This window comes from Ogataea philodendri (genome assembly GCF_020536065.1).
Source record: "Ogataea philodendri strain CBS6075 chromosome Unknown scaffold1, whole genome shotgun sequence".
NCBI lineage: Eukaryota > Fungi > Ascomycota > Pichiomycetes > Pichiales > Pichiaceae > Ogataea > Ogataea philodendri.
In genome coordinates, this window is record NW_025763889.1 from 505,398 (window position 1) to 518,936 (window position 13,539).

The 13,539-nt window shown below is 48.9% G+C and overlaps 9 protein-coding genes across 9 annotated transcripts; 5 read left to right on the forward strand and 4 right to left on the reverse strand.

Moving 5' to 3' along the window:
* Positions 1-5: 5 nt before the first annotated feature.
* Positions 6-5,825, reverse strand: OGAPHI_002133 (uncharacterized protein; the record flags this gene model as incomplete). Its single annotated transcript, XM_046202970.1, has 1 exon — positions 6-5,825. One exon carries the CDS (start codon positions 5,823-5,825, stop codon positions 6-8), a length of 5,820 nt encoding a protein of 1,939 aa, XP_046062793.1.
* On the forward strand, positions 103-642 carry OGAPHI_002134 (uncharacterized protein; the record flags this gene model as incomplete). The annotated part of the gene is made up of 1 exon (XM_046202971.1): positions 103-642. One exon carries the CDS (start codon positions 103-105, stop codon positions 640-642), a length of 540 nt encoding a protein of 179 aa, XP_046062794.1.
* OGAPHI_002135 (uncharacterized protein) lies at positions 912-2,091 on the forward strand (the record flags this gene model as incomplete). The annotated part of the gene is made up of 2 exons (XM_046202972.1): positions 912-927; positions 1,679-2,091. The coding sequence occupies 2 exons, from the start codon at positions 912-914 to the stop codon at positions 2,089-2,091; spliced, it is 429 nt and encodes a 142-aa protein (XP_046062795.1).
* Positions 3,705-4,016, forward strand: OGAPHI_002136 (uncharacterized protein; the record flags this gene model as incomplete). Its single annotated transcript, XM_046202973.1, has 1 exon — positions 3,705-4,016. The coding sequence occupies one exon, from the start codon at positions 3,705-3,707 to the stop codon at positions 4,014-4,016; it is 312 nt and encodes a 103-aa protein (XP_046062796.1).
* A 175-nt stretch (positions 5,826-6,000) lies between the features above and the next one.
* Positions 6,001-7,442, reverse strand: OGAPHI_002137 (uncharacterized protein; the record flags this gene model as incomplete). The annotated part of the gene is made up of 2 exons (XM_046202974.1): positions 6,001-6,097; positions 6,205-7,442. 2 exons carry the CDS (start codon positions 7,440-7,442, stop codon positions 6,001-6,003), a joined length of 1,335 nt encoding a protein of 444 aa, XP_046062797.1.
* A 558-nt stretch (positions 7,443-8,000) lies between these two features.
* OGAPHI_002138 (uncharacterized protein) lies at positions 8,001-10,064 on the forward strand (the record flags this gene model as incomplete). The annotated part of the gene is made up of 1 exon (XM_046202976.1): positions 8,001-10,064. The coding sequence occupies one exon, from the start codon at positions 8,001-8,003 to the stop codon at positions 10,062-10,064; it is 2,064 nt and encodes a 687-aa protein (XP_046062798.1).
* On the reverse strand, positions 9,155-12,440 carry OGAPHI_002139 (uncharacterized protein; the record flags this gene model as incomplete). Its single annotated transcript, XM_046202977.1, has 6 exons — positions 9,155-9,811; positions 9,891-10,083; positions 10,152-11,426; positions 11,789-12,057; positions 12,192-12,267; positions 12,355-12,440. The coding sequence occupies 6 exons, from the start codon at positions 12,438-12,440 to the stop codon at positions 9,155-9,157; spliced, it is 2,556 nt and encodes an 851-aa protein (XP_046062799.1).
* OGAPHI_002140 (uncharacterized protein) lies at positions 11,614-12,666 on the forward strand (the record flags this gene model as incomplete). Its single annotated transcript, XM_046202978.1, has 1 exon — positions 11,614-12,666. The coding sequence occupies one exon, from the start codon at positions 11,614-11,616 to the stop codon at positions 12,664-12,666; it is 1,053 nt and encodes a 350-aa protein (XP_046062800.1).
* Positions 12,667-12,694: 28 nt separating this feature from the next.
* OGAPHI_002141 (uncharacterized protein) lies at positions 12,695-13,414 on the reverse strand (the record flags this gene model as incomplete). The annotated part of the gene is made up of 1 exon (XM_046202979.1): positions 12,695-13,414. One exon carries the CDS (start codon positions 13,412-13,414, stop codon positions 12,695-12,697), a length of 720 nt encoding a protein of 239 aa, XP_046062801.1.
* Between the last annotated feature and the right edge of the window lie 125 nt (positions 13,415-13,539).

Genomic DNA, 13,539 nt, shown 5'->3' on the forward strand with positions numbered 1-13,539 from the left:
GTACATCATTGGTTTTCCGGGCCCTCTTGCTTCTCGCGCGTAGGGCTGTCGTAGAGACGAACAGACTTTCTGTATGCTGGCGAATAGGTTCTGCTGAACCGCATGCTTTTGGTGTACGGGCTGCGAGGAGTGCGGGACGAGCGAGTTGTGCGCGGAGTTCTTGGCGACGGCTTTGCCAGCGGGATCGACGGGTCGCTCGTAGACACCAGCGGCGCATTGAGCTTGGACGGACGCTTCTTGACCTTGCTTGACGGTCTGAGGATCTCGAACCGGAAAAGACCTTCCGACTCCTCGCCCGGCTGGCTCTGGTTCGACACCATTGGCGACCCGAGCGGCGACAGGTCCTGCAAGTGGTTCGAGTACTCGCTGCCTGACTTGCCGGCCAGCTGCATCGGAACAGAAACGTTGCTGAACGACGAGACTCGCTTTCCCAGCCGCGCAGAGTTGCGGAACGACGCAACAGACAGCTCCGTCGGACTGCGTGCGGTGTCGGCGATGAGCGTCTTGAACGACGGCGTGGACGCAAACTGCATGTTCTGGTCCAGCTGCGGCGAGTCCAGGTTCAACGACCAGTTGTTCTGGTCCATCGACGTGGCCGTGGTCGACCGCGTGTCCACAGACCCGTTGTACTGGTGGCCATAGGTGTCCGAGAAGTCCATGTTTTCCTTGGTGAAAAACGAGTCCAGGTTTTCGAGCGTGGCCAGCATGTGGCTCAACGAGTTGCGGTCCTCTGCGGACTCGTCGTCCTGCAGACTGCTCTGCTGTCTGTTGATACCCGGATGCGGTCTCTGGTCCGCCCACGCTGGACTGTAATGCACGTAGTCGTCCCTGTTGAACTCGGGCTCGACAATCTCCTCTTGCGGCTCCTCGCCGTCCTTGGTAGTGGTGACCACACACGTCGAGAACACCGAATGAATGTTGTTTCTGGTACGGGCCGTGCTAACTGCAGGTATCGGAACAGACCATCCGCTCTCATCTGGAATACCAAACAGCGTGGCGATCTTCTCGTACTCTCTGCGCACGCTCGGGTCGCCCGAACTCATCATCAGATAGTGCTTGTCGAATGGCGACGCAGAAATGCTGTTTGCCTCGTCCAAAACCTCCAGAGCCAGGTCAACGTAGTCGGTCATCAACAGTCTCAACAATGGCGACACCAGATCGGCTCCCAGACCCACAAACGTGCTGCTTGTGAGGTCAACAGCCTTGAAAATGTGCTTTAAGAAATCGAGCATTTCCAGCTTCACCCAGGACGTCTTGTTGAATAACAGACCTAGCAAAAACACCAGCGCTTGTGCAGAGTACTCAGGGAAGAAGTGCCGTTTAATCACACTCACGATCTGGCTCATGAAGTCCTCCTTGTTCCGGAACTTCTTCATGATCAAAGAGTTCAGAATCCGACTCAATCCAGGAATGTTTGCTCGTTCGGCCATCGACCCAACAACAGAGGCTGCCTCGACGACTTCCTCGCTAAACCGTTTTGTGGTCTGTGCGTGTGCAAAGCGCGGCATGTTGGCCAGAAGTGCCATCAAAATCCGGTAATCTCCCGACCCAATAATGGCACTGTCTTTAAGCAGATTCAGTCTGTCCAATAATCTAATTGTCGGCTCGTAAGCGTCGGCAGATCTCAGTCCCATCATGATCAACGGCTGAAGACCCTCGAATCGACCTTCCCAGTTAGGAGGGAACGTTGCAATCAGACACTCGACGGTCTCGTCAGAGTCCAAATCGATCTTGGAAATGAATTTCGACAAAGTCGACAGAACTTCAATAAACTCTGTCTCGTGGATCGTATTCAGACAGGCCACCACAGACCAGAACAACTGCGGGAAATCAATCAGCTGTTCGCTATACAGCTCCGCAGTGATGGCATTGAGCGTCATCAAAATCTGCATAGAGAAGCTCTGGATCCCGCTGTTCTCGTCCGAAACAGTGTTTGCCAGACATAAAAGCATGTCTCTCAACATTCCCAGGTCCAAGAAGGAAATCAAACAACGGAAGATCTGGAACGAACGTGCAGCAATGTGCATCACTTTGCAAGACGTGGCCCATGCAAGCGAGGTACGACTCCAATCCTGTTGGAGTCCCGGATAACTCTTCTCGAAGACCATTAGAACGTTTCTAACAAGCGAGTTCATGGTCTCTGGGATCCGGCCGCCATGTTTGGCTCCAGAAAGATCACCATGTGCCCAGAAACTTCTCTGGCGGTCGTGACTTCTTAAAGAGTCGGTGATCTTCTTGCAATTTCCCTCCTGGTCGTCTCCATACTGGTGAATCAGATGCACAAGCATGGCACACGCCTGATCCTGAACTATTGGTAACTGGTCGTCCAGAAGAACGAAAGACAGATGCAGAAGCAAAGACAGGTTGGATCTCACGTTCTCGCTTGGTGTTAGAAGCAGATCGGCCAAAAAGATCACTGACAGCTCACACAGAGAAAACGAAGGAGTCGTGGTGGAATTGCCAGCAGGCACGATCTTGGACATCTGTGCAATATATGGTAACCCGTGGTCGGAGCTTACCTCGTCTTCGATGGAGAGATTCTCTGTAGTGACGTTCTCAACAGGGATCATTGCCTTGGGATCCAGATTGGAGATCAGAGTATCAATCAAGTTCAACCCTGCTGGAATGGTGGCCAGAGAAGAAATGATTTGTCTCGAACACTCCCATATCACCGTGTTCTTCATCTCTAACGAATGTTCAACAATAAACGTGTAGATCTCCTTGATGTTGGAAGAGTTTGCACCATTGGCCAAAGCCACCCACAACGCTTCAACCTCGTTCTGCATCTTGTGAGCAAACTTGACAGTGATTTCAGAAAAGTTGGCCAGCACCATCAGCGAATTCAGTCTGTTGGAATTGTCTCTTTCCAAGTTGAGTTCCACCATCTGCACCCAAGGAAGCAGAACGGCCAATATGTCTCGTCTTGGACTCGATCCAACAACATGGAACAACATGGTGAGCTCCGATATCATCTCGTACTTGTTTTCTGGATGCGTGGTTGCAAAATGCGTCGACAGCTGGAAAAGCGTTCTCTTGTAAATGACTCTTGACCGACAGCATATTCCGTCAATGAAACTGACACAAGTGCTGGTTTTATAGTACTTCATCTCTGTGAACTCCAAAAGATTGGCGGCAGCAGTACGAACATCAATGTTGTCCGACCCACAGGCGAAAAGTCCCAAAGCCAAAGGTCTATGCACTGTTCTATTGAACCCGTCTCCCTTGACAAAAGCTTCGCTCAAAGTGACAAAGTAGTTGTCTAAGGCAGGGTCGTGAGTATAACACTTCTTTGTGACTCGGTCCAGAATCTCTGCAGAGCCCGTGCTAACCACAAGAATCTGCAAAAGAGCGTTCTTGGCCATCTCGATGATCTTGTCGGTGTAAGTGTTGAAGAGCGAGTCAACCCAATCGAGAACTTTCGAAATGTTGAAAGACTCTTCTTCTGTTGCAATGGGACTCGAACACAAATTGGCCATACAGCTGATAGTGCTGTACTGAAGCTGTCTTCTTTGGAGCTCCAAAGAAGCTTGTAAGGTGACATAATCGGGACGTTTGGAAATGTCCTCCATCATTTTTCTGTACCGTTCATTGAACAGAGTGGTGTTCTTTCCGTATCCACACCATTCATCCATGAACTCGAACGACTCCTTTCTGAACTGGAACGGAAGCCACCTCTCAACTTCACCGAGTTTCAGACACTCAAGATGGAAGTTTTCCAGAAGTCCGCAGAAATACTTGCGCAGTCGTTGCAGCTGGAAGTCCGTCTGCGATTCTGGCCTAGAAAGGAACTCCTTGTTGTTTTCCAAGATGAACTGCAGCTTCTTTGCGACAGTGTCGTCCACAAACGAGGTGTCTACCTTGTGGAACTTTGCAATCACCTTGTTCAGAATTCCTGTGATTTCCACACGAAGCCGAAGATCAGCGTCGCTAAACTGCCTGCCGTTCTGCCAGCTGTCGAGAATGCCTTCGATACTCTGCAGGAAACTCTTGAAAATGTTTACGTTCAAACAACTTAAACCTTCCACCAGAGCCTCTTTCAATTTGGTGTTTGTTGCAGTCAACAAAGGGACAGTCATCTTGAAAATCGATTTAGCACTGGTGATCTTTTGGTGCTGCACTGTGAAAAGCTGCTGAGACCGTTTTCTCATGTGCGATTTGGTCAATGGCGAGTAAAGAGACGAGGTCGAAGTTGGTGTGGACACCGCAGGAATGTGCAATCTTTGCTCGCTCGTAGATGTTAAAGACGAGCACGCAATCTTAAGACATAGCATGTAATCCCAGATAAGCGAACTCACGCTTTTGGCGTTCGGGTCAACACTCACCGTCACCAGATGGTCATAGAGTTGCACCAAACGGATACAACTGTGCGATCTTGCAATGGCTATCTGAATAGGACAGCTTCTAACGAGAGCATCCAACACTTCCTCAAATACCTTGAACCACAAAGCGGCATCAACTCCATGATTGCTTTCAGCCAAACGGATGATGGTATCTTTCCGCTGTTTATGCTGAAGCCGAGCCAACCTCTTGTTTTCTGCCTCGCTCAAAACCGGTTTCTTGGGGTTGATAAACTCAAAGAAATCTAACGACTCCAGAACATGGATAATTCTCGTACCAAACTCGGCGGCAAACTTGGATGGCATTCTGTTGTGAACTTTCTTGTACTCCTCCTCGGTTTCCTTGGGAGCAGCAGTGTCGCTTGTCAAATCGTAGATAACCTCATCAAACTGTGCAATGATCCGCAGAATCTGGGAACCAAGGAATCGCACTCTAAAATCGTGACTGAAAAGGAAAAACAAACCATTACCCTCGACTTCGTCGATCATGGTAACGATTGTCTTTAGTTCCAGGTCCTCAAAAGGCTTGGTCTCCTGGATTTCTTCCTGAACAAATCCATGGTTCACATTGTACATTTCGTTCGGAGTCTCCAAAGAGCCTTTATGAGCTTCAGCAAGATACTCGAGCCAGCACTGAAGAAGGTCAACGTAAATCTCAAGCAATCTGACGTACTCCGTTGACGAGACGTACTCGTGATTCAACAAACTGGCAGCTTTTTCGTCAAGGTAGAATGCAGTTCTGGCAAACACTGTCATGATGACGTTGGGGTTCTTCTTGGTCATTAAGATCTTGAGAGTTTCAATAGAGAAGGAACTCACGTTTTCGTCCTCGTGAATGCTATTCTTCACCAAAAGTTCAATGACTCTTCTGTATTGAGACGAGTTGTTGCTCAAACACCACGAAATCACTGAGATCACCGTGGAGAATAATTCCAGGTTCTTAGCTTGGTTTCCGTCCTGATGGAAGTAGAACTGCGTGAGTTTCATCGGCAACGTTGGAGTGCTCGAGTTTGAACCTGAAGTAGATCCATTTGGGCCAACGTTGGCAATATTTCCATCCAGTGTCTTGCAACCAACTTGGTGATCAAGAAGAAACAACAGTCCAATGAATATTCCGGAAAACTCCTCGTGAACCGCGGCGTTCGAAGAGTTGACATCGAAAATCTCTCTGTTATCGTTATTGCTGAACTCCATTGGATCCATCGACGAGTGGATGACATAGTCTGTTGGGAACGGCGGTCTTTCTCTGGATTTGTAGTCCGATATTATACAGGCGTAGGTTCTGATGCAGAGAACCACTTTTTCGTGCGAAATACCTTCGAGACTTGTTCCATTGAAGGCCGAGCTCAAAATGGGCAGGATGATATTTTCAAGGGTGAAGTTGAGCTGCGAATATGCCATTGCTCTCAGAGTTTGCACTGTTGCCTGAATGAGCAGCGCATCGTGCGTGATCCATTGCTGCTTTTTGTTTTGCTGGCCTTGGAACATGAGGTTTGCGATGGATTCCAAGTTCCTCGTTTTCGCATTCAACGTGTCTGAGTACCGATACAGGTAGGACCAAATCAGTCTTGCTAAACATGTGGTGATGACGACTTTTTCCTCTGTAGGCAGCTTGGGTTTCAGTCGTTTGATGTAGATGTCGACGATCTTGAGCCACTGCTGGTCAAACAGTTCTTTTGGTGCGACAGACACCGATGTAGATAGCAAAGTTGCCGAGTTTTTCCAGAACTTTGGCAATTTCGTGGTTGATATAAATGCGGCTTTTGAGACAATCAAGGTGATGGCGTCCACCCACGTAGGATGGTTGACTTCTGCTGTTAGTGTTTCAGCCAGTGAAAGCAGAAGCTGATTAATCACGTCGCAGTACGAGTTTAGAAGGTTGTCGTTTTCGCAGCGGTGGAAGAACTTGGCCAAACTCTTCATGAAATCCGCACCTTCCTCGAATCTTTCCAACGAGGAGTTGGAAAACTGCAAATATCGCATTCCGTGGATCAGCAAATTCAAGCTGGATTCGCTGACCGAGTTGCCATCGGTGAAACCTTTTGGGTATTTCTCGAGATCGGCAATGAACCGGTCACTGACAGAAAGAAACGACTTATCTGACATTTGACCAATCAGACCGGCCAACAGGTTCCAATTAGACGAGTGGATGATGCTCTGACTGACCAAGTAAGGATCGATGTTTTTCAGATAGTTGTACATGATCTCCTCGAGACCTGTTTCTTCGATCAAAATCTGGGTCGGGGTTTGGCGCACAACCTCGATCAACACTCTCCACAGGATATACGTACTAATGGTGAACTGCCTGTCTGCCTGGGTGAATGTGACTTCGGACTTGCGGACTTTTTGCTCGAGGATCTTGAGAGTTTCCGAATCTGTATTTAAAGACGGCGAATCTTGCGTCGCCCTTGACGACCGCGAGCTGCTCTTTTTATGCGTAGGCGTGACAGACGAGCTCTTGAAGTTGTTCCACTGAATCATGTCCTTTTCGAGCATGGCGCGAGCCATTTCTCGGAGCTCCGATTTTCCTCGTCTCCAGTGCATTATTGCGTCTGTAACAGACTTTGGTTTGCGTCGTGCGATATAACCAAGCGAGGTGATGACTCTGTCGAAGGTAGGGTCGACACCTTCGGAGAGCAGCTCAATGATGTTTGGTTCCTGGTCGAGCGGGACACTGTTAAGACACAGATTGAGTTTGCGTTCGGCTAATTTGGTGAACTGTCTCACCATGATGTTTAATGTGTAGTTTGGATACGACTGTTTCTGTTTGGCGGAGATACTTGCCTTGCGCTGTTCGATCACAGCATCGGGCTGGGTGTTGTTCTCGGAAACAGGGTTTCCCAGACGGAAAGTCATGGGCTGGGCGCCGTATCCGTCGTCGTGGTCGTCGTAGCCATGGTGGGCCGTACGGTTTTCTTCGTTGTGATCTGTGGTTGCCGGAGTCGAACTAGCGGGGATGGACTGGTCAGAAACGTCTGGGCCCAACGTGTTGGTCATGGATGTGTCCTGGAGAGTGATTCCACTCAGGTCAGGGATCTCAATCACGTTCAGAGACTGTTGGGGCCCGTTATGATCTGAGGACTCCTGCCAGTTATCTTGAGCCATTTTGAGAGCAGATTCTCTGTTACTATGCAAGACAAAAGGAGTTTCGCTATGTTTTTGCTCTAATCAGCGTAAAAAGCCAAATTATACACGAAACACAACGTTTAGAGGATTCAAACGGTCAATGGCGAGTCTGATTTTGTTTATACTTAAATAATTTTCAAGGAGATGGACACCTCGCACCGTAGACTTTTTTAAATGGTAGCAGGGGTGAATCGAAGGGGGCGTGCAACGGTTATGTGAGACGGGAATTGATCAGGTTTGAGGCAGTGGGGGGTTACGACACGCAAAAAGAGTACCTAGATGAACTATTTTTCTCAGTTTAACTTCATCTCCTCGGAAAATCTCCAATACTCTGCTTATCGACTGCATTAGGCAGCATATTCGACGTGTTCCGTATCCAACAGGACCCTAACCGATAAGAACCATTCACATACTCGCTTCTAAACCACCCGCTGCCTAAAACAGCATTTGCACCGAGCATGCCCAGTTTGGTGCTAATTTCCCGATAAGTGAAAAAGTTCCTTATCAAGAAAAAACTTTCTCCATATCTTCTACAACATGGCTTTCAACGTGAAATCGTCCAAGCGTGAGCAGATCACCGTTTTGGAGCCTGAGTCGCTTCCATTCAAGTACCTTTACTTGAGAAACATTGACATTCCCGTGAGAGACGGAGCTATTTTGAAGGGACACCTATGGATTCCTAAAGATGCTTGGGAAGGTGATCTCAAAGTCGGCACTTTGGTGGAATACATTCCATACCGAACGGACGTGACTATCCAGAGAGACTCTATCAGACACCCTTACTATGCTGGAAACGGATTGGCCTCGTTGAGAATTGATATGCGTGGATCGGCTAGTTCCGACGGAGTGTTAACTGACGAGTATCTCAAGCTGGAGCAGGACGACGCTTTGGACGCCTTTGACTACATTGTTAAACAGAAGTGGTCCAATGGTAAAATAGGCATGTTTGGAAAGTCCTGGGGTGGTTTTAACGGTCTTCAGGTGGCTGCAAGAAGACACCCTGCTTTAAAAGCCGTTATCTCATTGATGTCAACCGACGATAGATACTCCGACGACGTCCATTACCGCGGAGGGTGTGTGTTTGCCTCAAACATGCTCTGGTGGGGGTCTACTATGGCCGCCTATGCTCCACGTCCTCAGGACCCTCGGGTCGTTGGCGATAGCTGGAAAGAGAATTGGAAGCAGAGAATCGAGGTGGCTCCAATGGTGAAACATTGGCTCGAACACCAAACCAGAGACGAGTACTGGAAACACGGCTCTATTTGTGAAGACTATAACCAGGTGGATATTCCCGTGATGTTGATTGGTGGATGGAAAGACGGGTACACCACTCCTGTCTTCCGTATGGTTGACAAGCTTCCTCATCCACAGTCGTGTGGTATTGTTGGTCCTTGGGTCCATGAGTACCCGGAAATGGCCACTCCTGGTCCGAAGATCGGCTACCAACAATTATCTCTGAAATGGTTCAAGAAATGGTTGCATGATGAAGGAGAGATCGAGTTGCCACGGATGACCGCCTACATGCAAGACCCAGTTGGAATCGAGGACTCCTACGACTACAGAAACGGCCACTGGGTGTCCACTAATGACGTCAAGTTCAAGAAAGGCATGGAGCTGTCTTTGGGTGCAAATAATGAGTTGGTTGTCGCAGCTCCGGCAGAGATCAACTACTCCTTTAGCGGAGTCGAATCTCACGGTCTATTCAGAGGAACATGGTGTCCATTTGGGTACCCTGGGGACTTCCCGTCAGACCAAAAGTCCGAAGACGCTAGATGTCTGTGTTTCGACACCGAGGAGCTTACAGAGTCACTGGAGCTTCTGGGCGAGCCTAAATTGACCGTCACCCTGTCTTCCGACAAGAAATTGGCCAACTTGAGCGCCAGACTTGTTGATCTGTATCCTGGAAAAGAGAACGTTCTGCTTTCGTGGGGACAATTGAACTTGACCCACCACAAGTCGCACGAACACCCTGAGTACTTGCAAGTCGGCGAAAAGTACACCATCGAGCTCAACTTGGACGTTGTCGGAGTCAAGATCGAAAAAGGCCACAAGCTGAGACTTGCGCTGTCCTCCGTGGACTGGCCACAGGCTTGGCCAAGTCCAGAAACTCCAACGTTGACTCTCACAGGTGGAAAATTGTGGCTTCCACAGGTTGACGAAGCGGCAGTCGTCCAATCACCAGACTTTGGCACTCCTTCCATTGTCCGCAAGATCAAGACCCAAGTCGACAAACCAGACTCCAGAACCAAGACCATCACGTACGATTGCACCACGTACGAGTGGATCATAAAAGATATTGCAGACGACGGGGAAGTCACTCTTCCAGAGTTCAACGAGCTTTCGGGAATCTATAACGGCGCGTGCAATGTCAACACCTGGAAGATCAAGGAGAATGACCCATTGTCGGCATACAACGAGTGTCAGTACGACTATTGGATGGGCAGAAAGGAGGACAATTGGAACGTCAGAATGGATACTAGGGCCACTATGACCTCCGATAAGGACAATTTCTATCTGCACAACAAGATCGTTGCTTACGACAACGACGAGATATTTGTCGAGAAGGAGTGGACCGACACCATCAAAAGGGTTTATAATTAGCGTTTGTAAAAACAGCCATCTGTAGCGAAAAATCCACCCACTTTAGTGTTGAGCCACATTTCTTCGTCCACTTGGATGTTGTCGTACTTGCTAAGGATGAATCCGCGCGCGTAAAGTTGTCCGTTTTTGGACTTGAGTTCCACCGAGTTTGAGGCCACACCGAGTTGGTTCAGGTTGGTCAGTCTGTATTCGAACAAGTTGGACTTCAGTATAGGGCCCAGAGATCCAGGGATATCTGTTTCCTTGATGATTCTGGAGCCAAGGATACTTTTCAGTTTGTTGAGCTGGATCGATGTGTGATTAAAGTCTTGGATATAAACCAAACGCAAGCTCAAGGGCCATGCCTTTCCCCACGAATTAAAGATTCCTTGAGCATTAAGGAACTCTGCTCTTCCGAGGATCAGAGACTTGACGAAGGAAGGCTTGTAGTCAATCAACGACTTGAACGAGTTATCTGGTGCCGAAAGAATTGTTGTTTTGGATTCCACCAGCGACTCGATCGTGAGAGATCTGCTGAGTGTAACAGATTCCACTCCCGTCATTATTCCACACAGAAGTTTGACAAGAGCGTTGTTTCTGTTTCCGGCCACAATCCAGAGCCGGTCTTTCGGTGTCCAGGAGAACTGTGTCGACAAGGACATCAATTGCGACGCGACAGACGAAACGAAGCTCCGCTGGAAATACCGGTACTCCACGCCGTTTGAAAATTCGCTATACGGTTGGTTGTTGAACCGCGTGTGATCTTTGAGCGGGTCGTAGTCGAAACTCGAGGACTCGGCGACATTGTGGTCAAAGAAGTCGGGATCTGCCAGATCCACCACCTTGAGCGACTTGTCCTGGTTCTTTGCAGGGTTCCTGGTGAACAGAATGGCGAGGTCTGGGGCCCCATGTCCGACTACCACGGTTCTATCGCTCACGAAAAAGCACGCAAAAAGCACCAGCAGACCATTCGCATCGTCCGACTCGCAATCAAGACCCACACGGCCACTAACTCCGAGCCGGTCGAGTCTCCTAGCCACCAGGTGGATCATGCTGTTGATCTGCCGGATCGAGCGCGTCACCTCGCCCAGCCTCACCACCGTGTTCTTCTTCAACGCATAGTACCAGATGTCGCGCAAGATCCCGTCGCGCAACTTGTACCCAGCCTGCAGCCGTAAGCCAGACGTTAGGGGGAGTCCATGGGGAACGTCAACAGACCGGTAGATCGCGGACTCGCCCTGTTTCTTGGTCGCGCTAATGGACGACTGGTTCTCGAGCGCGACAGATCCAATGTCGCGGAGATTGGAAACCAATTGCGGAACCGCCAAGAATAGAGTGATGACACAGATTAACACTAGCAGCATAAAATATTTCCCATCGAATCTGGATATTTGAAAAAAAACACACTAAGCGAAAAGGAAATTCCAGGTTATTTTCAATGAGATTCCGATTACCAGGGATTCTACACTTCCGACCACCCAACGTGTCTTGGAAATCAGTGGGAGGTTTCCTGGCAGTGTGGTTTATGCTGTTTTACTGGTTTCTACGAGTGAGTGTGCTGCTGAACGTGATGAGATGCGAGTTCCCAGGGTCCAAGCAAGATTATAAAGCGCTTTTGATCGCCGACCCACAATTGATAGATAACCACACGTATCCAGGGCGGCCTGAGTTTCTGTTGAAACTTTCGCAAATGACCGTGGACGACTACATGCGGCGCAATTTCCAGGCTCTGATGGCCCATCTACGGCCTGATTCGGTGATCTTTCTCGGAGACATGACCGACAACGGCCGGTCCAGCTCGGACGAGTACTACAAACATCAGCTCGACCGGTTCAACAACATCTTCCATCTGAATGGAACAGAGAGCTACACCCTTGTTCCTGGCAACCACGACATCGGCTGGGCCGAAGGAGTCAAATTTGCTGCTTTGCACCGATTTGAAACGAGCTTCGGCAAACCCAATCAGGTTATCACCAGAAACGGACACGACCTGATTTTTCTCGACACCATCTCGCTCTCAAACAAGGAGGACGAAACGGTCTCCAAAGACGCTCGCGAGTTCCTGGACTCGATCGCCAAGGAACCCAAACTGCGCCCGCGTGTGCTTTTTGGTCACGTGCCCCTGTATAGAGACCCGGTGACGCAAACTTGCGGACCAAACAGAGAAGGAGGCACGTTCCCGATCGTGAAGGGGTACCAGTACCAGACGGTGGTGGACAGCGGGCTGTCGAAAGAGATTTTGCGGCTTGTGCGGCCAGACGTGATCTTTGCTGGCGACGACCACGACTACTGCGAAATCACACACGAATACCCAACGGGGAAGAGCGTGGAGGTCACCGTCAAGTCCATTTCGATGGCAATGGGGATAAAGTATCCCGCGGTGGAGCTTTTGAGCATCAGAGACACGGTTGGTGAGAAAGGTCTACAATATTCTCTGTGCTACATTCAGCCTCCATTTAAAGACATCATTACATATGTGCTATTTGCCACGGTGAACGGTCTGTGGCTGCTATGGAGTTTCCGCGACAGAACTTGCAAGTACAAAGTTCGTCTTTTGCCAGCGCTTGGCTACGCAGCGATAGAATTTGTGGCATTAGTGATTATGTACCAAATCATTAAATAGCTCGTTATATCTTCGATTAGCGAGGGCATTAAAAAGTGTCGTCATCGTGATGTTTCGTAGCAGGAAACTCGACAAACTGCTCGATGGCGCGCGCCAGCTTGGTCCGTGTCTCGACACTGATAGTGGAGTCCGGATATTGCGTCGCACGCCAGCCAGGAAGGTCGTCGTCTCGCCATTCGCGAGGAGATGACGGTGGAGTCAACAAACTGACATCCCTATTGACACATAACATGTCCTCGCACTTGTTCGTAAACTTGCTCAATCTGTCGTATTCTTTTTCATTGATGTGGAGCTTGTATTTTAGTAGCTCCAACATCTTGGTTTCATTAGTCTTTAGTTCGTCTATACCCAACCCTGTGATTTTGCTCCATGTCTTGAGCGTGTAATTCTGGTCCTGCAAGTACTTGGAGGCCAGAATCAAACACGTCAAAAAACATCTCTTTGGACAGCTCACAGAGTCGGTACCCGAATGTAGGTATCTGTTGTTTTGTCGTAGACCATTAACTTGTAATAAATAGTATGTTGTCACACGCAGAACAGACAAGTTACTGCGAGACCGTCTCAAAACCTCACTAACATAGCTCTTGAGACTTGCTCCCGTGTGGAAACCCTCCTGAAGTATGACAACACACAGACTGCTCAGATGAGTCAGCGAGTCTCTCGCCGTATGGCCTGTTTGGATCTTCAAGCGTTTGACCCCAATCTCGTCACCAGGGGTCAAAAGCCGGTCTACCACCGGGCCCCGCATGGAATGTTGTTTAAGTTGCAATCTTGTTGAAAAGACTAAAAGGCCACGAGATTACTAACTAGTATTTTTATTTTTTTCCTGCTACGTAATTGTTTTGTAGCAGTGTGGGAAAAAAAAATTACATA